The 26,566-nt window shown below is 34.8% G+C and overlaps 1 protein-coding gene across 4 annotated transcripts in view; it reads left to right on the plus strand.

Moving 5' to 3' along the window:
* Window positions 1–26,566, plus strand: part of BTBD9 (BTB domain containing 9) — a 155,218-nt gene that overhangs the window by 97,046 nt on the left and 31,606 nt on the right. For all 4 annotated transcript variants that reach the window (XM_087935180.1, XM_026695589.2, XM_087935172.1 and 1 more), the window contains exons 8-9: window positions 11,260–11,449; window positions 18,458–18,565. In XM_087935180.1, the coding sequence (XP_087791306.1) occupies window positions 11,260–11,449; window positions 18,458–18,565 (298 nt within the window). The remainder of the gene's footprint in view (window positions 1–11,259; window positions 11,450–18,457; window positions 18,566–26,566) is intronic.

Here is a 26,566-nt window from a genome sequence, read left to right on the forward strand (position 1 = left end):
TATAATATAAATTTTAAAACAAAATTTGGATTATCTCGTATAAAATGGTGGAATAAATAGTTTAGTCGTGGATGATTAATAATTGATAAGTATATAAGCATATGTTAGGCTGACAATGAAAATTTATATAAACTGTGAGTAATGACTACGACAGGCTAGCACAAAAGATTTGTAACCAACTGACATGCTGTATGTATATAAAATGGAAGATGTTTTTATGATTGTTTGTATATCTTTTAAAAAATAGCATTTTTTTAAAAAAAAAATTGATCACTTAATTAATATTATCCGTAATGGTATCACTTTAGATAACAAACCATGCCTGGATTAAAAGGGCTATTCATAGAGCTCAATTGTTAACCAGTAACTGGTTTGCAATTGCAGTGAACATTTGGCATGATACTGAAAAAGAGAGACTTTGCCAATGCTAGAAACCCAGAAGAATGTGCAACACTGGCAAAGCTAATCATATTTTCATAATCAATCCAGATATTATGTAAAATGGTTTTTCAACTTTTGCAATTTTCCAGAACCATTATCAATCAGAAGTTTACTTTTATATTGATGCTTTTCCTTTTATTGTACTGGAAGGATGTTATTTTCTTCTAAATAATCTTGGATGTTATCTGCTATTCCTGTGAGTATTTAAACATTGTCAATGAAGATTCTCAGTCATCCAGATAGAGTTGGGTGGAAATTGAGTCATGGCCACTGGACTTATTTTTCTGTTAGTTCAAAATATTTGGCTGCTTATTCTAATTGCTTCCTCAGTCTGAACATGTTGGTTTGGAGGATTCCATAAATGTCCTCCAGGGTGGTTTCCAAGGATGGGATTATACCGATTCAGACCAGTTCTATAGAACTGGTTGTTACGATTCTGCCAAGTTTGGAGAACCGGCAAATCATGCCCCTAGCTAGCCCTACCCCTTTCCACCCTCCCCTCCCCGCCCAGTCTGTCCTTATCATGCATGCCCGACATCGTGCGCATCACTAACTGCATTTTCCCCCGCCAGCCCCGGCCCACCCAGTCACTTCTTACAGTATTTCTTTTTTTCCTCCTGACAATCAGCTGTTCTGGGGATCAGCTGTTCTGGCGATCAGCTGTTCCGGGATCCCCCTCGCTGTCTTACTGCTTAACCTAGGAGGCTTCCCTGAGGCCCAGGAGGCAAAAAACATGCTCTGTTTTTTGGCCTCCTGGGAGACTGTTTTTGTTCCAAGAAGGCTTCCCTGAGGCACAGGAGGCCAAAAACATAGCGTTGGGGGGGGGGGCGGTGCTGCAAAAAGAAAAAGAAAGAAGACCCCCCAGTCACATGACCATGCCCACCTAGCCACACCCACAGAACCAGTAGTAAAAATATTTGCATCCCACCCCTGGTGGTTTCTCACCTAATCTGAATAGGCTTGTTAGGTGAGTAGGCAGAGAGTCATTCAAATGTAAATGTTCCAAATCTCTAAATCCCTTTCCTGTAGGTGAGCTGTTAACTGTAGCCCTACTGTTGAACCTATGAAATAGTCTTAATCTTCCTGAAGACTGATGAAAGAACAGCATAAATAAGGGGCGGATCATGGCCTCCACCTCTATTGAGGGAAGGATTTTTCACTTTGGCATAAATTGATTCCTTTACTCTTCTCTCATACTGTATTTTCCCTATCTTAAATTTAGGAGTTGGAATATTTACATCCCAACAACTCTTTGCCTACTTACCTAAGAAGCCTATTCAGGTTAGGTAACAAATGAAATTATTCTGAAGGAAATATATGAGGTCCCCCTGCTAGTTTGCTCTTTTTAAATCAGATACATTTTGTCAATTATTAACCAATTGCAGGTGTCTCCTTTATGGAATACTTCATTAAGCTGTTAACTATCATTGGATGTAACTAGTTAAACATTTGAACCAAAAGCCATGCAATTGATCATTTCCAGGAGATACCCAATTTTTAATCCCTTTTACTTGATTTTAACCCTTTCTGCTATTATTATTAGGTCTTCCATTCTGATTTTTGCTAAATTCATCTTCAACTTCTTTTATCCATCCAGCATTTATGTTATAATCATGTTGAGTTTCCCATCGATCTTTCCAAACTAGATTGTTTCCTTTTTTGTTCGGTTTTCCATTTTCAGAATTTCTATTGCCATTTATATAGAATTGCCACTGGTCTGTTTTTTGTTGTTGATGATATTCTACTATCTGCTGTATTATGATTTCATTGTGGTTGTAGCATTTTATTTACCATCCAAAGTCACTCCTGTGAAATGGTTGTTTTTAGTCGTGAAGTTGTGTCCGACCCATCGCGACCCCATGGACAACGTTCCTTCAGCCCTTCCTGTCCTCTACCATCTCCCGGAGTCCATTTAAGCTCACACCGACTGCTTCAGTTACTCCATCCAGCTACCTCATTCTCTGCCATCCCCTTCTTCTTTTGCCTTCATTTGTTCCAGCACTAGGCTTTGCTGTGAGATGTAATTTGCTTAAAAGGACAAATGAATAAGATTATTTGCTCAGAGAAGATCTAAAGTTCAAAAAATGTACAGGTTTATTTTTTTGTTTATAAAGATAATGAAAGGCATAGAAAAACATTATTTTATCCAGAAAGGAAAATTACTTTCTTAATATGTTTATGTTTTGTATTCTGAATATCTATGACATGCTGAAGAATAACAACATTTACCGAATACATAGACATGAAGAAGTGCTAGGAAAATATCTGAACTGAATAGCTAGGTAGACTAGGGGTTGCTGATGAAAACAGAATATAAAACGGAAGGTGAGGAGGAAAAAGGAATATGTTACATCTCTCCATTTCAGAAGACAAACAAATTAAACAAATAAAAAAGCAAAGGAATCTTGGTATGGAAATTGGGTTTAAACTGACTGCAGCAGAGATAAAGTTTTTGATTAAAAAACCCTCATCAACCGTTGTACTGATTTCTTGTATAAGACAAATGGCAAGAAAGACAAAAAAATAATGCTAAGCAGTGCTTCATCTTAGATCCAAAACTACACTTTTGAGGGAAGCTATGCATTCTCCCCCCTCCCCCCCAAAACCCCCAGTTGTGGACACGTGCTATGTTCACATCTTGAATGTGGTGAAATAGCTTTGGAGACTGCACAAATCTGCAAGGAAGGAGAAAAGTTGCATGCATATAATGTTTGAAGTAATGTGTAGAAAACTATAAATGTATATAATAGGATCAAGGATGTTTTACAATAAAAAAAGCTGTGGAGAGGAGTAGTGTAGTGAATGATGTTGGTGTAAATGAGTCCTTATCTTAAAAACAAAACTATATAGCAATGTTTTCTTTCAAAATTCTGGAAATTTCTGGTGTAGTGGTTTCCTGTAGTCATTGCACAATAAAACATGTGCAACCTATAGATAGTGGTTAGAAGCTTTTCCACAAATTGGCAAATAATGTCTATTTATTTAAACTCTATACACTTAGTTTGCTTTAGGAAAAAAATAGGAACTTGTTAACTTTAAACAATTGAATAACTCTTGATCATGTAAAATCCATTCAAACTACAGTATTAAAAATACCGTTTATGGTTTGTTAGATTTTTTTGAAGGCAAAGTTTTGTTTATTTGTTTATAGGCACAACTGAAAATCTCTTATCTTTTCAGGTACCCAAATTATAACCCCTTCTTTATGCTAGTTCCATAGTACTCTGAGAGAGAGAAGAGTAAATAATGGTTGCAGACCAAACAGTGGATATAAAAAAATGGGATGTCCTTGGACATCCTCTAGAGAAAGTTTTCTAACCCTTATGAATCACTAAGGCTTCATTTGCGTATCTTTTTGTGCCTGAGAGAAATGGTTTAAAATGTCAGGAAAAGGAGAAAGGGAATAAATGCTCATTTCTCTCTTGCTCAGTAGTGGTTATTTTAGAAATCATTTAAATGTCCAACAAAAGGAAGAAGTCAAATCAATTTCTAAGTAGCATTACCTTGGTGTTGTAAAATATTGCTCTATTTTTCTCTTAGTGAGGCATTCTTTGACCAATTTAATATCTTCTCTATATGAAGCTGTTACCATTCTGTGGTTGCATTTTTTTCTAACATAAGAGATTAATGCAGTGAATTTGTTACTGGCACATTCTGTTGCATCCAGATAGGTATACACTAATCTTTTCCAAATTCTGAATTACACAGTCTTCTTCAATGTTTGATGTCAAAGAGCTAATAATACTTGAATAGCATCTTCTCTTACAATTTTTAATAGTTTGATGGATCATCTGTGTCTGATGCTTTCACGTTTGATTTATTTGCTGATTTATTACCTCTTGTACTTCTACTTTTTAGGGTTTCTCTAAATGTATATTTCTTTTTGTAAAGGGATTACATGTAGTCTTTCATTCTGTATTTAACTTCATTTGCCACTGTTTTCTTCCATAATTATTCTTGAGTATCCCTGCCTTAGCTGTAAGTTTTCCCATGATTCCTCTAATCTGTTTTTTAAAAATATTTTATTTTATTGATATTTTCCTTTATTTGTTGAAATTCTTGCTTGAGGTGGCTTTCCATATTTATTTATTTATTTTGTCAAGCGATTGTTAGATAACAGGTATAAGTATAAACATGTTTATGAATACATGAAATGGATATGAATAAGAAAAAAGAAAGAAACAATAGGACAGGGACGGTAGGCACGTTGGTGTGCTTATGCATGCCCCCAACAGACCTCTTAAAAATGAGCTGAGGTCAACAGTAGACAGTCTAAGGTTAAAGTTTGGGGAGTTTGGGGAAGAAACCACAGAGTCAAGCAGAGTATTCCAGACATTGACCACTCTGTTGCTGAACTCATATTTCTATATTGAAGTCGTATATACTATATTGATAGTATATATATGTGTGTGTGTATGTTTTCTGAGGTTCTTACGGATATTTGTACGTGGGTCTTTGGTTATTTGGGTTTTCTCCCGCGTAAAATTGGAAGTATCTAGGCAACGTTTCAATGAAGTCTCATTCATCATCTTCAGGCTTGTGTCTTCGGCTCTGTGCTTCTCAGAGTAATGTGAGCTTGCAGCTGCTTCTTCCTTTTAACTGCTAGTGGGGGTGTGACTTGATTGGGTGGAGGCTTGGCTGTGTTCCTATATATATGTATGTATGTATGCATGCGTGTGTGTGTGTGTGTGTGTGTGTGTGTGTGTGTGTGTATATATATATATATATATATATATATATATATATATATATATATATATATATATATATAATCAATATTCTACTTGCTTAAAACTGGAAGTATTGATTCAGTGGCAAAATATCATTTTTGTTGCTCAGCATATTCATCTTCCCTTTGTGTATTGCATGTGTGCGCATGCATATGCTATCATACCGTGTTTCTCACAAAATAAGGCCTTATTTTTTTTGAGCCCCCCAAAAATGGCTAGGCCATCTTTTCGGGGGTGATTTAATTTTTTTTCCCCTTGCATCCTCAGGTGGGCAGGCAGTGACGGCTTGGATGTTGACCTTGGCATTGGTGGGACACTTTGTATTGGGAGACCTTCCGCCACTATTGCTTTCCCTTCTCCCCGTGCTGCCGCAGCATTTAGAGCAACGCCGTGGCGTTTGGCGCAGCCATGTGCGGCCAGCCAGGGCTCCTCCCTGCAACCGGAGCTCGGCGGAGCCAGTCAGCTTCAGGTGCTCCTGTCACCGCCTTCCCTTCGCCTTCGAAGATAAAGCCAATTCTTTTAAAAGCGACTCCCTACTACTGGTACGACAAAGCCTCCTCTGCCTGAGAGGGCAGCCCAACCCCACGTGGGGAAGCGAATCTCCCAGGGCCACAGCGCAGGATCGGCCCACCCCGGGAGAAGCATCCAGCCACCATCCCTGCCTGGAGCCAGGCAGAGGGTGAAGAGCTTTGCCTGGGGTGCCCAGTGCAGCTGACAGGTGGGCCCTCCTGCCCGCCAGCGGAGCTCTCACCAAGGCAGTGAGTGCCTCCCCGCTGGGCCCTCCACTCATCCTGCCAGGGCCTCGCCAGAGCCGTGCGGGCTGGGCAGAGCCGGGAAAGCGAGCCAGGGGTGTACGCCCACCTGCCAAGCGAAAGAGCTGGGGCGACCTGAGCTTGGCTTCCTTCCCAAGTCCCTCCACCCCAAACCCAAAGGGGCCACCAGGAGAGGCCCCCCCGAGGCAGTGATAGCGCCCACCCATCCATGGACAGGGAGGCAAGGCGACGGACTGCGCCGCGTCCTCCAAGCTGAGCCCCACCGAGTGAGCGCCTCTGCCTGATGCCCATGCCGCTGCAGCGTTTGGAGCTGCCGGCACGTTTGGAGATGCGTGGGGACGGGGACAGGCTGGGCAAGGGGGGTGGAAAGGAGTGTCTCCGCCGAGCTCTGGTTGCAGGGAGGAGCCCTGGCTGGCCACGCATGGCTGTGCCAAACACTGCAACATTGCTCTAAATGCCGCGGCAGCACGAGGAGGAGGGAAAGCAACGGTGGTGGAAGGTCTCCCGATACAAACTGCCCCACCAACGCCAAGGTCAATGCAGGCAGCACCATATCTGGGTATGGAACAAAAGTACTTCCTAAAGGCAAGCCCCCCCCCCCATTCCCCCCATTCCTAGATCAGTCTTCTTGATGCTCCTTATATATTTCCATGGTTTCCTTATATATGTCCATATATTTCCATGGTTCCCTTCCATGTTTTCCAGGACATACAGGTAATCCTTGACTTATGACCACAATTGAGCACAATTTTTATGTAGTTAATTGAGACATTTGTTAAATGAGTTTTGTTCCATTTTATGACATTTCTTGTCACAGTTGTTAAGTGAATCACTGCATTTGCTAAGTTAGTAACCTGGGTTGCTAAGTGAATTTAGCTTTCCCATTGTCTTTGCTTGTCAGAAGATTGTAAAAAGTGATTACAAAACCCTGGGACATAGCAACTGTCATAAATATGAAGCAGTTGCCAAATATCTGGATTTTGATCATTTGACCATAGGGATGCTGCAAAGGCCATAACTGAGAAAACTGGTCATGTCGCTTTTTTCAGTTTGAATGGTCACTAAAAGAACTGTTGTAACTCAAAGACTACCTGTACTTTACTATTTACATCTACTCTCTTTAAACTTCAATCCATGTATTTAACCCTAAAAGCCTATGATCTTTTCATGCACCTGAAAATAGTAACTGGATTGCATTTTTCCTTTTATTTTGTATTATGCAATCTACTTGATTTCATGTGTAGAATCTGCATTGATGTTGTATGTATTATTAGCAATAAAACCATCTCAGTAAAATTCAGGTAACCTATCTCCTATATCAGGGATCGCCAACCTTTTGGACCTCAGGGACCCCCAAACTCATAATTTTTGATCCCAGGGACCACTAACCAATTCTGTGGTGTGGCCTAATTTGTGGGTGTGGCTTGGTGGTCATGTGACTGGCTGGGCATGGCTTGTTTGTAAATATTATAAATATTTATAAAAATATTGATTTTTTTATAAAAAAAGCAACTTTTACCCCAAATCAGGCAAAGCAGGATTGAGTTGCTCACAGAATCATAGATTCATTCAGAGATCTATCTATCTATCTGCCATTGGCTAGCTCAGTCTGTCACATAAAATTTGCTTGCAAGCAAACTCATAAAATTTGCTAGCAAGCAAACTCACAAAATTAATTCACAACACACCATGTATTGTAAATATTGTTTTTTTATTAAAAAAAGAGCAATTTTTACACAAAATCAGGCAAAGCAGGCAGATTGAGTTGCTCACAGAATCATTCAGTGATCTATCTCTCTGCCATCGACTAGCTCAGTCTCTCAAATTTGCTTGCCATGAGTTTGCACTGAATTTGCTTGCAAGCAAACCTTCAGTCCTAAGGGAGGTTCGGCAGTATTTAAAAGCAGTGCCAAAGATCTAAGGACTAGATAGAAAGCAAGAAATCCAACCATTTCCTGCTTCCTAGCTAATCTAAATCTCCCGGCATAGCAGAACACATGATGGTCGGAAAAAAGGAAAAATAGCAATTTTAGCAGGCAAGTTTTCCGGGTAAAGAGTGAGTGGGCGGGGAGTGTTTCTGCGGGCCATGTGGGTGGTGCAGCCTTGTGTTTCTGCGCAGCCTGGATTAATTGCTTTGTTGGGGTGCTCGGAGGGTGAGATTTCTCTGCGGCCCACCAAAATTTTCTCAAGGCCCACCAGTGGTCCGTGGCCCACCGGTTGGCGACCGCTGTCCTATATTGTTGCATTTACCAAATCAAAGAAATTCCAATTGCCTCCTGAAAAAGCATCTTTGGGACAACTATGACCTTGATGACTAAGAATCTCTACAGACATTTACCAAATAATTTTTTCCTATGCTTCTAGAATCCTCTACTTCTACCTAACAACTAAATTGAGCTCAGAAGAGGAAAGCTTTAGCAGCAGTCTGAATTGTTGTATCATATCAGTTTTCTTTTCCATTATCTTGTATTAGACACTCAATCCCATGTTAGCTCATGTTAAAATGCTGTATCAATTTAATAATGATGTCTTCTCCATTGTAATGATTTCATTATCTCAGGGTGATTAGAGGTCTTTCTCTGTCAGTTCTAAAGAGTGATTATCTCTACTTTTTTCCACTTATTGTTCTATCCAATTACAACCAGTAGTATTGAATTGCCTCTGACTTAGTAGTTATCAATATTTCTTGAATTCCCAATTTCTACCAATTGCATATAAAAGAATGTACTAAAGGTTAACACAGTAATTATTTTTAGTCTTTAATTATAATTATATATAAGAATGTCAATTGTTTTGTTATATACAGAAATAAAACTAAAATAGATATGGAAGATGGCAGCTTAGACATTTATCATCATAAAATTGTCAGACATTGTGGGGAAACCCTGTGCTTTTCTGTTCACATGTAAAGCATAGAAGAAGTTTCAGAATGTGGACAGAACAAGACAGTATTTTATAACTCATGGAATTTATAGTTCAGCCATTGTCTAAAATGCGTGCTTTCATTAGCATTTTCCTAATGTATTGAAATAAATATAAGAAATTTTAGTCAAAATCCAATTAATGCAAAAAATATTTCAGTAAATAATATTCTGACTTTTTAAAAAATGATTGTCGATTAGAAAAGAATTAAAGATATATGTCTGGTTTTCCCCCCATTTTGCTCATTTGTCATTAGGTATTACTGAAGATACATATTTATATATGTATGTGTGTGTGTATATACATACGTACATACATACATACATATATACATACATACATACACATATACATATACATATTTATGGCATTCGGCTTTGTTCGGGTATTTTCCCGCGTCATAGTAGTTGTGCTTTTAGAATTATAGCGACGTTTCAGCAGAATCTCATCTGCCATCATCAGGCTTCTGATGAAACAACACTGTCTGATGATGGCAGATGAGATTCTGCTGAAACGTCACTACAACTCTAAAAGCACAACTACTATGACGTGGGAAAATACCCGAACAAAGCCAAATGCCATATATGTAAGTACCTGCGAAAACTTAAGAAAACATTCATATTTATATTTATACACACACACATACATAATTTTAAGGTCATGTCTTGGAAATAACATCATTTTTAAATGTTACTGTGTCATAATATATTCAGTCTATTGACTACCTGTTGCCTAATATGAGCCAGAAAGAATAATATGAAATTTATCTACCTATTTTTATTATTTTGAAATTTTTATTTATTGAATTATTTATTCAGTTTCTATAACCGTCCAACTTAACCAAGTGATTCTTGGCAGCTAACAATTCTAAAATTATAAAACAATTTTAAAAACATTAAAACAAACTTTTTGTTTCCTTCAGCATTGTATTTAGATTATTTTGGATTGTTTTCCATTCTAATGATACATTCAATTTATGAAGAAATAAGTTCTGGAAAATATATATAATAAGATATAATTCATATTCTGTTTTCCATCTTATAGGGTGTTACATATAATATTTAGTTGAAGAACAAAAAAAAACCCTTCAGAAGCAAGACAGTGTTATTTCTGGTAGTGCATTTTTATAAACAAAGTGACACAGATTGAGACAGAAATACCCTAGGGAAAATCCAAGAGAACCAAAAAACCTGAAATGCTTCATGGAATGTCATCCCTTCCAGATGGTGTTTTTAATACATTTATCCGATGGATATGAAAGACAATAATGAACATTCAAAATGGGGAGTGGCAATCCTCTCTTGGGAACTGAAACAGCATGATAACTTCTGTGTGCTGAAATTATTTGATTAATCTCTAATATCCTATTGTATAAAATAGTGCAGCAAGCTTTTCCTTGGCATGTATTAAGAAACATAATGGACAATATTACTCATAAGTAGTCCAAAAGATCATTTTTAATAAATATAGTTTGTTTTCATATAGACAGGAGACTAATTAAACAATAAAAGCAAGTTTTAGGAACACCTTAGAATAAAAACACACCTTATCAAGTTTGATTGATTAAATTCATTTATGAATGAAATCCTCTTAATATAAAAGCTATTTAGAGTAGCGATTAAGGTGCCAGCTGAGAGCCCAGGCAACTGGCACCTTAGGCATTCCCCAGTCAGTCACTTTCAGCCAACTGACCTCAGGGATTGCAGTTGTGGGCAGAATAGAAGAAAATATTGATATGTTCCTTCACCTTGTCTTATATATGCAAAAAAAGAGACTAAAAATAAAAAAATCTTCAGGTATATAACATCAATTGAAAATGTGAGAAAAATGAGTTAATAGATAAATAATTACGCTGCATCTTCTTATCTTGAATTTTGTTTCTAAAAACTGGAATCTGTACAATGCATGTTTCGATTCAATAGAAATTTAACAATACTTAAGAAGCTTGGAAAGTAACAGAAGGAGGACTGTTTAACAACCACACTTACATTGTGGCTATGTCTATTACATGTCTGGTGTGATGGTTATTGGTCTCTTTATTTCTCTCCTTGACAGTCTATTTAGCTTCATTTACTTCTTCGAAACAATTTTTGATTATGGATTTTAAATGCATAATTTAAGTTTGTTAATCACAGTAATTGTTACAATATGTCTAAACGTTTGTTTGCTGAATGTTTTGTTGTATAACTAGTTTTAAGTTAAAAGATTTCTGGCCTTCACTGCTACAATTCACTCATTGCTCATTCATTTTTAATCTTGCCCCTGAAATATATCCGTGTTTTCCTGTGTGTGAGCAACATTTTTGCTTATTTTTATTTTTCCCCAGATAGAGAAACTGATGGAACTAAGTTGCCTGTGCCTGCCTCTGATTTCTTTTGTATTTTAATTTTCAGTTCCCGCTGAGAATGTTGCAACAGTTGCAGATTGCGCCAGCGTGATTGAGGGTGTGAGCCGTAGTCGCAATGCTTTGTTGAATGGAGACACAAAGAATTATGACTGGGATTCCGGGTATACATGCCATCAACTAGGCAGTGGTGCTATTGTTGTACAGCTGGCACAGCCATACATGATTGGATCAATTCAGTAAGAAGATTTATTTTTTCATGTAAAAATAGCTCAATAATGAGAATAATGCATGCTTCCTGATAGCTGCTGTGAAAAGTTCATATTTTCATGCTCTGATAGTATTCTTAACATACAAAACCTAAGTTGGAAAGCCAACCAGTATGTGTATGCATATAGACACATTTGATATGAAAATAGTGACATAACTTGAGGGCAATCAATTTATTTTCTGCTGAGAATAGCATCAGAATCAGAATGCCTCCAGTTTGTCTTATTTTATATTGCTGTGTGATTTTTACATCTGCATAGCCTTCAGCTGATGAAATATTTATTTTTCTCCTCAAATTTATCTTATGAGTCAATGTGAACAAAATGAAATGTTAATGTGTTAAATGAGAAAAAGGCATAGAATAAAGTTCCTGGGTATCTATGAAGCTCAGTATATAATTTCTGATCAACTGCTACCTCCCTTCTAATAGAATTTTTTTAAAGCTTTGGTATGGGGGGCAAGTTGGAGGAAGATAACGCTATTTATGGAATAAACCAAAGATAAATATGTGAATTGCTTAGAGGTCTTTGAGAAGGAAAAGGGAAAGTTTTTTAAAGATGTGTGATAAGGGTTTGGAGACTACTTCAAAATATTCAACTCTAAAAAAGAGTTTAGGATTTTTCTCCATGTGTAAGTTATTATAATATTTTAAGAAACAAAAGGATTTCATCATAGTATATCTGCAATAAGAAACATAAAAAGAACACTTCCTTATGATAAAATAAAATGCAAGGAATTATGCTTTCTTTATTTTGAGTTTCTTATAGTTTGATATTAGAATGAAGATATGAGAGGCACTTACATAAATGAAGGACAAAATAATTTTTATATTTCAAAATGCTTGACATTGAAAATATATGCATAAAGATGGCATTTTTCAGATGATTTCCCACACTTTTTTTTGTAACAGTGGTCATTGTGCTGGCCACATTGACTTCAGTGATCCCAGATTTGCCATGTCTCTCAGTTCCTGGAAATGGTGCAGATCTGCTTTCTTACTGCACAAGATAGACCTTTTCAAGTGCCAGTAATGTCATTTATGCATTAATGATAAATATCATATTTGATTAAAACAAAATACTGCATTCTAACAAAACCCAGTTCTAAAGCATGATAGTAGAAATGTTGTGGATTGGCACTGTTTTACAGCCTCAACACCTGGATGATTCAAAATTACTGAGAAAACAATGAATTCTTGATTATACCAACAAATCTATAAACTAAGATATTCTCCAAGGAGTGGAGTATACTATCAGGATCTGAACTGATCTCAGGAAATCGGATCATCTACAAAGAGAAATGTGGATCATTTACAGCACCAGATCAGATGGACATAGTTCTTTTCTTAATTTAATTTACATTTCTAGTTCTAGAGCAAGTAGACCGATATTTTATTTCATGTAAGGCAGAATATTAGCTATTTTATAGCCGTCTGCTGATCTCCATTAATGTCTGTAGTTCTTCCCTTGCTCTAAATATCCAGCATAACCCATACATGTTGTCTCAGAAAGGTGACTTTCTAGAATCTTTGCCTTCATTTCTCCCATCACTTTGTGAGTAGGGGAAACCACACCATAACAATCATAATATCTTCCTTCCTTGAGGGAGGTAGAATTGCAGTTCTCCACTGATAGCTAGGTAGCCGGATGTTTCAGGGCATTTAAAATAAATCCTCTTTTTTTTCCATAACTTACAATGGGAAAGCTTATCAAAAGCTTTTTTTTACCATGCCTAAACAACCACCCAGTTTGACTTTTGCATCCTCCCCACTCCAGTCTTGACATACAGTTTCCTTGGACTTTATTGCTGTTTACCCAATCATATCTCTAATAGGAACATACAATTTACAACTCATTTTTGCAAACTATATTTCACCTTTAAGATGTAACAATTCATCTGTTTTCTGCCTCTTGTACGCAGCTACATAAAGGGACAAACGTTACTTTAGAATAATACCTTTTTGTGTATACTGACGAGACAGTTGGCTAGATCTTTTAATTAAACCTTAAATTGCTTATGATAATATAGACATATTGTTATTCAGATGTCACCATTTCAAGTCACCTATAGGAGCCATCTAAACCAGCTGCCAAATGCTTCGCAGTTGTCCACAGTTCAGAAACCTCCCATTTTTTCCAAGAATTGTTAGCATTTTCTGAAACAGCTGGATCATGCCAATGACTTTTACATTTGCTGTGCTGACCATTATTACTAGAGAACTCATTCCTGCTGCTGTTGGAAGCCACATATGGCTTTCTATCAGAGTTCTTCCCTTCAAACAACTGTCTACAAATCTGGAAGCCAACTTTTTGAACCATTCTCCATAACTACACAACGGTCCTGTAGCTGTTATCTATAACTTCCAACCACACTGAAAGCAAATTCCATTTTCTATTGCCCCTCCCTATACCTCCTTATGCAATTCTGCTCCACGATTTCCTCCCAACTTGAAGGAGAGAAACAGTTTGAAGTGGAATATATTTTGGATTGTCAGTATAGGAAAGGCCAATTAGAATATCTGATTCATCAGAAAGGATACCCAGATACAGAATGTTCATGGGAAGTAGCAGGTGATGTACATTCCTCTTATCTATTTTGGCAGTTCCATTTTCAGTGCCCTCAGAAGTCTAAATCAGCTGGTGGATTGAACACTCGGAATTCATCACCTGCCAACATTTCTGTCATTGAGGTGGGAAGAGGACATTGAAGAAGGAGACATTTGAACAAATACCAAGAGAAAAACAATTACAGTGAGATAGAGATTCCTAGAATGGAAGGGAAAATCATGACAAAGAAATACAACAGAAGAGATATCCCTCCATTTCTGCTGACTTTACCTTTTCAGACAGAGAGAGAGGCACAATGCCCAGAAAGGAAAGAGAGTTCATTGGCTTCAGCCAAAAAAGAAGAAACAAAAAGAGCAATATACCTTCTAGCCATCCATGATCAGATACGGAAAGGGGAAGAAGCATCTGATGAAGGGAAAGGGGAGGAGACAACCTCTGGTGGCATAAAGTATGAAGTTAATAAAGCATGGACTAGTGATCTTCCAGCTAGACAGAATTTTTCTATAAAGACTAAGAAGCTCATCTTCTAATCTCAAGGTCTAATTTCACACACTGGTAAAAGCAAGAAGAAAATAGACCTTGAATTCAAGCTTTGGAGAAAACATATATAAAGCTTGATTTCTGCACATATATGGTTTATGTCCTGTCTGCAATAAAACAACTTACCTAGCATTGTCATGTATGTGAACCACTGCTATAAGCAATGTCCTGATTGCAAAATAAAACATCTGGAGAGTCAAGATTTATTGCTGGTTCTGGTGTGAAGTCTGATACACTTTTCTAAAGCACACCTAGCACATAAAATTTCAGAAAGAATTTTAGTGGGAGATTAAAAGGTTGTATTTTTATCTTTGATAGAGAGAACCCTAAGGATCTTTAATCATTATTCACAAAGGCAAGAAAAGGCTGTTTATAAAGTATATAATTTATCTTAAAGCAAAATTATTGAAAAGATTTATGTGTTCAAGTATTCAAGAAACATTATTCTAGGGTATTTTCTAAGCATCTCAACTTGCCATTTCAGAATAATGAGAAAACATTCAACAGAAATAAAAATTCTTGTTCCAGAAACAGACAAACCTGCAGGATCAGTGGTCCAAAGGCAAACTATTAAAAGCAGGACCTCTGACATGTTTAGTAACACTTTTAAATGCAATCTGGAGGTAAATTGAGTCTAGCAGAATATTAGAAAGCGATAGAATTGCCAAATTTCACTGATGAAAAATATCAATAATACAAATAGTCATACACAATATATAATACGTATGGTCAATCACGTATATATTTTAAGATGGGATAAAAATATTATGCTCAATAAGTCATAGTATAGAACTGGGATTGCTAACCAAGGAAGATTAATTTAATGACTACTCATTTTTAAGGTATAGCTCTTGTGCTTCACTTTTTTTAACAGGTGTACATGTTTTCCCTTAAAGGAGTAGGCTCAGAGGGGCTTTCTAAAATGTGAGTGGATGTTATCCCATTTTTATTAGAGTCATTGTTATTTATTTTAATTAATAAAACATAAACAAGGTTGCTGCAAGAAATGCAGATGTTTAATATTCTATATAGTATATATTGATGAAAGTGAGCTGGCTGAGTTTGCTGTGCCCCCAGCAAGCTGGTATTAAAAAACAGTTCATTGTACTATTGGGAAGATTTCCTAATATATGTAGAAATACATCCTTCTGCCCCCCTTTTCTTTTGACCTTAGCCTATCAGTCACATAACTTGGTTTTTTCAAGCTCTTTATTCCTGTAATTGCTCAACATAATAAACAGATAGTATTATGCATACTGATCTTACCAAAGGAATAACAGAATTCAGAAGTTTGTAGAAAAATAGTTTATTATACCAGAACATTCCTTTGAAAGATGCAGGTGTTCATTTAATTTTTGCTCTTGTGAAAAGTTAATATATTTATTCAGCCTGTATTTAACATTTAATTGAATTGTTCCTGAGTTTAGATTTTGCATTCTATTTTATTCATTCTATCTATTTATGTTTTACAAATTACTCATTGTTAACCATGTGTGGAATCTTTTATTGCTGTCTGATCTTAACCCATGCATGCAACACTTGCCAACTGAGGAAAGCATTTCTCCTCCTTCTTCATAAAAATTTAGGCTGTAATAAATCAGTAATTTTTAACCTGTTACAAGACACTTTATACTCATCATGACATTTTGGAATAAACTGCATTTTTTACCTGACTGAATATTTATAGTCTTACACAATTGGCATACTTCCAAGAAACTAATATAGCTTCAAGCACTGCATACATTATCTATCATTTTGTTAATACGGGATAAATATTCTGTAATGATCAACCATTCTGCTCTTTACGTAAATGTTCCATATATGTACATAATCTTTTTGTTCTGAGACTCTCCCCTGCTAAATTGGTTTTTTAGTTAAGGTATTAAGCAGCAAAATCAAATTATCTACTGATGTTCAATTCAAAATAATTGATTTTTTTTTGTATAATTTCTGTTACTCTGACAATTTGAATCAAGGAAACTGCAGAGTCCCCAGTTACAAAAAATGATTTCACTAGAAAATCTAATTAGATTATTTCCTTTTTTACATGTTTTTGTTTCAGTACTTGTAATTCTTCAAAAGATTTATCCATAATTAAAACTTCTGCATTGATTTACAACTATGTTTATAAGCTCAATACACATTCGAGATTCTGTCCTTAAATTGACAGATTTTTTAATAAGCAAGTTAGCTACAGTTTTGATAAAAGCAACCAAAAGACATTTGTGCTAAACAAAAAGCCAGTGAGTGAGAAAGTAGAACTTTAGATAGCTGGATGTTTATTCTAACCAAATGTGGAGTGGTGCTTTGGGGAGCTTTAATGGAATCAGCTTTGAATTTTTAATTTGCTGAAACTCAGCATTAATGAGAACTAAAAATCTCTTTTTTCAGAGTTCTTTTATTTTGGCTCTTAAAATTATTTATTAATAATACCCCAGGTTTATATAGAGGGTTCTGCAGTAGGTTTTGGAAATCTTGTTTGCCAGTATATCAATCTAATCAATATTAAAAGATTTACAATTCTGCAGAATGAAGCTTTTTCTTATTTTATATAACATTTAATATTTTTATAAAATAAGCCCAGTTCTAAATCAGTGATTATTTCAAACGAATAACTTTCTTTCCTTAAAAAAAGCACCAATTTTTACAACAATCCTTCAGCATTAAAACAAAGCATTTAAGATAGCTACTAGTGAAGAATGAAATGGTTTTGTAGAAGCAATACTTTTTTCATCAGTTGAAAACAAACAAGGAGACTATTGGGGAGGAGGTGATTCATCATATGAAATATAAATAGTCTAAGAAGATTGTTATAATTGCCAGTGCAAATAACATCTTTTTTTCGTAGGTTTTAATTAATATTTGCTTATTAAACTTCAAGTGTCCATTTATCCAAGCAGTCATTGTTCTTCAAACTTAAAAAAATAGGAAATTTCAGAAGATTAGGGAAGGATGTTCTAGCATGCCTAATGAGTGAACTATGAAAGCTGCTATGGTTATTGTTGATAGCTTTTAAAAATCATCTATTCCTATTTATTATTTCCAAGATCTAGAGAAGTGTGTGTGTGTGTGTGTGTGTGTGTGTAGAAACACACACACACACACACAATATTTGGAATTCTGAGAAGATCTCATTGCCATTTTAATAAAAAGTGCTGCCAAAAAACAAAACGGCTTCAATTTAAAGTACCTCTTACTAATCCCCATATATACAAAACTAATTGATAAATTCAGTGCACAGTAGCTTTAATTCTTTTTCAGAATTACTATGTGCTAGGAAATCTGAAGCAGGATAATATTGGAAAGCCAGATTATCAAAAACTTCCTTAGTACAAGTAGTCCTCAACTTACAACGGTTCATTTAGTAACTGCTCGAAGTTACAACGGCACTAAAAAAAAGTGACTTATGACCATTTTTCACACTAATGACCATTGCAGCATCCCCATGGTCACATGATTTACATTTAGATGCTTGACAACTGGTTCATATTTATGACAGTTGCAGTGATCTGGAGTCATGTGATCACCTTTTGTGACCTTCTGACAAGCAAAATCAATGGGTAAGACAGATTCAATTAACAACCATATTTCCTGCAATGATTCACTTAACAGCTGTGGCAAGAAAAGTTATAAAATGGGGCATAACTGACTTATCAAATTTCTCACTTAACATAAATGTTTGTGGTCGTAAGTCAAGGACTACCTGTATTTGAAAGGCTTACCTATATGTTTAAATTTTTGGTCTTGAAAATTTAAAGCTAAATAATACATGTTATTTATGACAAATATTCTGCAATTAATTTAAAAGCTCAATTATTAATACAAAATCCCATATAGAGGTGACCTTTGAGTTGTTTATCTGCCCTTCAGATTACTCCTCTGGGATTGTGATGATAGGAGCTACAGCTATTACATTGAAGTTTCTACAAATCAACAGCAGTGGACCATGGTGGCTGACCGAACAAAAGTTTCTTGCAAGTGAGTTTCATTTAAATATCTAATTGTCTGGATCAGAAAACATATACATAATAAATACAATAGAAGTTTTTTATTTTTATTTTTTTTAAGTTTTTATTTTTTACTACAAACATACAAACAAAACATAAAAACATAAAACCCTCTTTCAATTATATACATACAGTGTGTCAGTTGGTTACAATCTTTTGTGCTATCCTTTTTTAACCATTACAAGTTATATAAATTCTCACCTTATCAATCTAGCTTGTGCTTATATAGTATCAATTATTAAACATTCATTTGGCTAACCTATTTTTCCATCATTTTATAAGAGATATTCTAAATTTCATTATGATTTAATCTTATACATTCATCCAATTGTTATATATTTTATATTGTATTCTATATTAATCTATTAACTTTTATTGTAAGGCTTACTAATCTATTTCTTTACCATGTCTTTTTATATAACCATTGATAAAATAAATCCCATATCACATAAATTGTTTATCTTCTTGTTTTCTAATTTCAAATGTCAATTTACTCATTTCATCACAGTCCATAATTTTCTTAATAATTTCCTACTGCATAGGTATTTTTTTCATTTTTCCAATTCTTAGCAAATACAATTCTAGCCGCTGTTAAAACATTTACAATCAAATATTTCAATTCTTTATGGTATATTTCCGGTATAATTCCCAATAAAAATATCTTTGGTTTAAAGTCTATGTTTTGTTATATCATTTTTTCCAACCATGTGTGGATTATAGTCCAATATCTTTTTGCATCCAAGCATGTCCACCACATATGGTAATATGAACCAGGTATCTGATGTCATTTCCAACATTTATCTGATTTATTCTTGAACATCCTCACGATTCTCGTTGGGGGTAAGTGCTACCTATAAAACATCTTATACAAATTTTCTTTATATGCGGTTGACATTGTCATTTTATAATTTTGAGATCACAATTTTTGCCATTTATGTAGGTCAATCCCATATCCAAATTTTTTCCCCCACGCAATCATTGTTTCTTTTAGTTGCTCTTCCTCTAATTTAAACTCCAGCAAATGTCCATAAAGTTTTTAAATTGCTTTTTCATCAGTACCTGTCAAAATTTTATCTAAAATCAGTCAACTTATCATAAATACCTTCTGTTTTAACATCTTTATCAAATCTAGATTGTATTTGCAAATATGAAAAGTAATTCATTTTTACACCTTGTTCTTCCAACGCTTGCATAGATTTAAGTTCACCCTTTTCATTCAATATCTCACCATATCTAACTGTTTGTTCCTGTTTACATATTATTGGATGGGAAAAATCTTCAATAGTAGATAACCATAGTGGAATTTTTAAATAATATTGCTTTTTTTATCTTCTCCCAGTTTAGAAACAATGCGTCTCGAATATAATGTCTTCTAAAATACCCCTGCGTTTTAGTTCAATTATACCAGAGGAAGGCAACCCTAACAGCAACTCATGTCCTTCTAATTTTAAAAGTCTAGTATTCCTTAGTCTTATCCACTCCTTTACCCACATCAAACTCGTCACCTGGTAGTATAATTCCCAATTGAGCAAAGCAAAAGCTCCTCTTATTCTTGCATGTTGTAACAATTTAAGTTTTATTCTCGCTTTCTTCCCCTGCCAGATGTATTTTAGCACTATTTTGTTTAAATCTTCAAAAAATTATTTCCCTAATCTGATTGGAATTGTCTGGAATAAGTATAAAATTCTAGGCAATACATTCATCTTAATTATAGATATTCTCCCAATCAATGATAATGGTAAATTTTCCCATTTTATCAAGTCTGTCACAATCTGTTGTTTGAGTTTAAGATAATTATCCTCCTTAAGTGTGCTACATCTTGACGTTATATGTATCCCTAAATACTTAACCTTATTTGTGACCTGGATCCCCAAAACTTCCTCCAATTCTTTCTTTCGTCTTGCTAACATGTTCTTTGTTAAAATCTTTGTTTTATCTTTATTTATTTTCAAACCTGCTACTTTCCCATACTCTTCTATCTTTTCTATCAGTTTAGGTGCTGACACCAATGGATCCTCTAATATGAATACCAGGTCATCTGAAAAAGCTTGTAATTTATACTCTTCTTTTTTAATTTTCATTCCTTTTTTTCTTTTTTCTTCTCTGATGTTCCTATTCAACACTTCCAGTGTTAACACAAACAGCAGAGGCGACAGTGGACAGCCTTGTCTAGTCCCTTTTCTTATATCTATAAAGTCTGTTAATTCTCAATTTGTTATAACCTTCGCAGTTTGTTTACAATATATCATTTCTATGGCTTGAATAAATTTTTTACCAAAGCCCATTTGGTCCAATTGTAGCAGCATAAAACACCAATTCACATTATCAAAAGCTAATAAAATTCCACTGGCAAACCATCCAGACCTGGTGCTTTCCCAATGTTTTTCTTTTTTAAAAGCTAATAGAAGCATTTTAGAGATGGTATTCAGCAGGTTCTGACCAGTTCTGGAGAACTGGTAGCAGAAATTTTGAGTAGTTCAGAGAACCGGCAAATACCACCTCTGACAGGAGAGTTTACAGTATCCTTCCCCTGCTACGTCCACCAAGTCACGCCCACAGAACCGGTAGTAAAAAAAATTGAATCCCACCACTGAAGCTTTTGTATTGTATTGTACTTAGGCCAAGATTAAAGTTAAGAATTAAAATTTTGTGAAAGAGCTTTCATAGTTATTCTATAAGCATTCATCCTTTGAATCACAGTACAGAAGGACATTTCTGGTGAATCCAGTTTAAAAAGTAAATTTTTAAACAAGGACTGTTTAGTTCTGTGGGTTTTTTAATGTTCTTTACTATGTGATTGGATAATGGTATTCTCCTTCCTTGCTGCTTCCTATTTGCTTAATCCAGCATTGATGAGCTAATCCTTTGTTTATGGAATTAGATTATAGTATAAAGAGTACCTGTAACGTCTCAGCAGGAAAAAATAAGACAACACCATTTTCAGCAAACCTCTTTGATCAGTGAGAGTGCCAAAGAAAATAATGAGAAACAAAAGAGAAGAAAATGAAATTCAGTACACATGTCAGAAAATGCATTTGATAGTCTAGTCAAGTATGAAAACTTGTTTTCAGGTCTGCATATGCTGCCTTTGGTTGGTTTAATTGTGCTTTAATGTATTTTTTGTGTAAATTAATTTTTTAGAACTCAGAGCCTGAAGTGACAGGTTATTCTTAAAGCCCTCTACCTTTCTTACTAATTGTCAAAATGCTGGTGATGGAAATGTTGGCGTATTTATTTTTTTTTTTTTATATATATAAATTTTTATTATTTTTTTAACATAAAAAACACAACAACAAAACATAAAAGTATCAGCTCCCCCATATTTTTGTACACACCGTAAGTCGGTTGGTCCATCAGTTTTGTGCATTCACCTCATAGTCACAATTACAGTTACTTTATATAATACTCTTATCAATACAAATTTATAAATCCTAGTATCTCTATTAAAGAAAAAAAAAAAAATTGACTAAACTTTTATTCGGTCATGCCTTTATGAGATAACTATATTTTAAATATTTTATTCTAAAACAAATCTTATAATCATACCAATTCTATCCCAAATATGAAAAAGAAAGAAACAAAGAAAACTATTATATAAATATAGTATCAAAAACCAATAAAAGGAAAGGGAAAATAAAGTCATTATTATTCCTTATTATCTAACTTTTATATTTTAATATTTCATCATTCAACCATTGATAGAAAAGATCCCAAACTAAATAAAATTGTTTATCTTCTTGCTCTCTAATTTCAAAAGTCAATCTACTCATCTCAGCACATTCCAAAATTTTCTTTACAACTTCTTCTTGCAATGGAATTTTCTCATTTTTCCAATTTTTGCAAATACAATCCTAGCAGCAGTCAATACATTTACAATCAAATATTTCAACTCTTTACTATAAGTATCTGGTAGTATTCCCAATAGAAAAAACTCCGGTTTCAAGTCTATATGCTTCTTTGTCATTTTTTCCAGCCACATGTGGATTTTAGTCCAATATTTTCTAGCATCCTCACAAGTCCACCACATGTGATAGTATGAACCAGGTTTCTGATGACATTTCCAGCATTTTTCGGATTTGTTCTTAAACATTCTTGCTATCCTTGTCGGGGAAAATGCCACCTGTAAAACATCTTATACAAGTTTTCTTTATAGGCTGTAGACATTGTCATTTTATAATTTTGCGACCATAATTTCTGCCATTTCTCTAAATCAATCCCATATCCAAAATTCCTCCCCCACACAATCATAGTTTCTTTAACTTGTTCTTCCTCAAGCTTAATTTGCAATAAATAACCATACAATTTTTTAATCACCTTTTCATCAGTACCCATCAAAATCTTATCCAAGTCAGTTTGCTTATCATAAAATCCCTCTGCTTTGGAATCCTCATAGTACTTTGAATATATTTGCAAATATGAAAACCAATTCATCCGTATACCTTGTTCTTCCAATTTTTGCATCGATTTAAGTTCACCCTTTTCATCTAATAATTCCCCATAGTTAACTGTTTGTTCCTTTTTATAGATTATAGGATAAGAAAACGCTTCTATCGTCGATAACCAAACTGGAATTTTCAAATAACACTGTTTTTATCTTCTCCCAATTCAACCACAGAGACTCCCGTATATAATGCCTTCTAAAATACCCTGTGTTTTAGTTCCCTTGTACCATAAAAAAAGCATGCCAGCCCAACAACAAATCATGACCTTCTAATGTCAACAATCTGGTTTTCCTTAATGTTATCCATTCTTTAACCCACGTCAAGTTTGCAGCTTGGTAGTACAACTCCCAATTAGGCAGTCCAAACCCTCCTCTAAATCTAGCATCCTGTAAAAGCTTTAACTTTATTCTTGCTTTCTTACCTTGCCATATATACTTCAAAACAATTTTATTTAAATCCTCAAAATATTCTTTTCCAAGCCTAATTGGTATTGTTTGAAACAAAAATAAGACTCTGGGTAAAATGTTCATCTTAATTGTTGAAATCCTTCCTATTAATGACAATTGTAAGTTCTCCCATTTTTTCAAGTCTTGAGCTATCTGTTGTTTAAGTTTAATATAATTATTCTCCTTCAATGTACTACATCTTGATGTCAAATATATCCCCAGATACTTAACCTTGTTTGTAACTTGAATTTTTAACAGTTCTGCCAACTCTTCCCTTTGTTTCAGCAACATATTCTTTGACAAAATCTTTGTTTTATCTCTATTTATTTTCAAACCAGCCACCTCCCCATAGACCTCTATCTTTTCCAACAGTTTCGAGGCTGTTTCTATAGGGTCTTCCAATATAAAGACTAGGTCATCTGCAAAGGCTTGTAGTTTAAATTCTTCCTTTTTAATTTTCATTCCTTTTATAGTTTTATCTTCTCTGATATTTCTATTCAACACTTCCAAAGTCAATACAAATATCAAGGGAGAAAGAGGACAACCTTGTCTTGTGCCTTTTCTTATATTAATAGGATCTGTAAATTCTCCCTCCATCATTACCTTAGCTGTTTGTTCATTATAAATTGCTTCTATTGCCTGAATAAATCTTCTAGCAAAGCCCATCTGTTCCATTAAAAGTAACATAAATCTCCAATTCACGTTATCAAATGCCTTTTGAGCATCTAAAAATATCAAAGCCATTTGCTTTTCAGGATGTGCCTCATAGTATTCCAGGGTGTCCAGAATTACTCTCATATTGTCTCTGATTTGTCGCTTTGGCAAAAACCCATTTTGGTCTGGGTGGATAAAGTTATTCAAGTACTTTTTAAGTCTTTCTGCTAATATTGAAGCAAAAATTTTATAATCAGCATTTAGTAAAGAAATCGGTCTATAATTCTTGATTTGCAGTAGGTCCGCCTCCTCTTTTTGGAATAAGTGTAATGTAAGCCTCTGACCATGTTTTAGGTATCATCTTTTTTAACATAACTTCATTCATAACTTCTAACAGTGGAATACACAGTGATTCTTGAAAGATTTTATAAAATTCTACAGGAAACCCGTCTGGACCTGGTGCCTTTCCATTATTTTGTTTCTTAAGTGCTTGACTTAACTCCATCATTGTTATATTACTTTCTAGCATTTCTTCAATCTCTTTAGGTATCTTAGGTAGATTTGCATTCTGTAGGTATTGTTTAACTTTCTCCTCATCAATGTCTTCTTTCTTATACAAATGCTTATAAAAATCATAAATAATCTCTTTTTTTTCTTTGCTGCCATAACAAATTTTACCTTGGTCGTCTATTAACTGCGGTATTTTCCTCGACTCTTTCTCCTTTCTCAATTTGTATGCTAGCCATCTACCTGGCTTATTTGCATCCTCAAAATAATTCTGTTTAGCATTCCTAATTTTCTGTGCCAGTTCTTCTTTCTCTATTAAATCCATTTTATGTTTAGTTATATCCAGTTTCATTTTAACATCTTTTCTGTGTGGCATTTTCTGTAATTCTTTTTCAAGTCCCTTATATTCATCATCCAAGGCTTTAAGAGTTCGCCTTTTCCTGTTGTTCTTTTTTCTTGTATAGTCTATTATCAAGCCTCTAATATAGGCCTTCATTGTGTCCCAAACATTCTGTATTGAGGTGTCTTCTTTTCTGTTCTCTTTAAAGAAGAAGGCCAATTCTTTCTCCATCCATTGTATAAATTCCTTATCCTAAAATGTTGGCGTATTTATTATCTTCAGAGAGGAAGCTTACTGTCTTTTTAAATTGAAGCCAATTAATGCATATTCCCCTTGTAATTGTCATTTTAAATGTTGCATACAGGTTTTAAAAAAAAGTCCCTTCTGGAAAAATTATGTCTTCTCTACACAGTGTGACAGTAATGAAATAGATTCATGTTCTCTTCTCTCTGAAAGGGCAAATATTTCTGATGTTTGGTTTCTTGGCTCTAATAAGAGAAATATGTGCTGTTAAAAAATTGTATAGAAAGATACTAAACCTATTTCATACAGGAAGATAACCAAGTAAATAAATAAATCTGAACAATAACAAACTAAAATAATCCGAATCAGTAAAACCATTTTAAATCTGCCAACCCCAAAGGCCATAATGTCTGAAAATATTAGGTTTGAAATTATGTTGACCTTCTTAGGACAGAAAGTGATCTTCCACATGAGCAATGCACTGAAGTTGATAAATCAAGCTTTTAAACATTCTTTGCCCATTCTCAAACATACTCATGGTTGTCTATAAACTTTCAGACTGTTCCTAATCTTTAAAAAATGCATTTTTGTTCTTCCATTCAATTGTATCCAGTTCTCAGAGGCTGCTTGAACTCCTTGCAGTTTTCTTGCAAGGTTTTTTCAGAAGTGATCTGCCATTGCCTCCTTTCTAGGGCTGAGACCAAGTGATAAGTGCAAGGTCACTCAGTTGGCTTTGTGCTTAAAGTGACTCACAATCTTGTGGCCTGATGCCTTAATGACTACACCAAAGTGACTCTTATTGTAATTATATCATCTACATTGGATCAATCAAAATTATTCAACTGATCTCTTTTTTGATGCCTGCTTATTTACTTCTCTAGAACTGGAATGACAATTTGTTTTGTGTGACAGGGCTACCTTTAAAAAAAAAATCAATTTTGGCTGCTGAGAGAGAAAATAGTGGGTTGACCACATTACTGGAGAGAATATCTAGGCCAATTAACTCCTTTCTTTGGCTTTGTTTAAAAATACAGGAAATGTTAATACATTCATCTAATCTGTCAGAGATTTAATGCAATAAATTGTTTTGTTTTTCTCCAAATGTGAGTGCAAATTTGATCCAGTTTTTTCAGTTGTATTATTGTAAATCTGGCTGGGAAGAAAAGGATTGTGGACTACAGACTTTACCCAAGCCTTTCAGTACATTTATAGTCTATATTCAAGTATTTAGTTTTTCAGTTTTGCAGAGACTAAAATCTACCTCTGTTACAGAATCCTATTTTCAAAACATTGTCATTGCACTCAGGGGTGGGCTTCAAAATTTTAGCAACTTGTTTTTG

Source organism: Pseudonaja textilis, chromosome 1 (genome assembly GCF_049901715.1).
Source record: "Pseudonaja textilis isolate UNSWEBS1 chromosome 1, rPseTex1.2, whole genome shotgun sequence".
NCBI classification, from domain to species: Eukaryota; Metazoa; Chordata; class Lepidosauria; order Squamata; family Elapidae; genus Pseudonaja; species Pseudonaja textilis.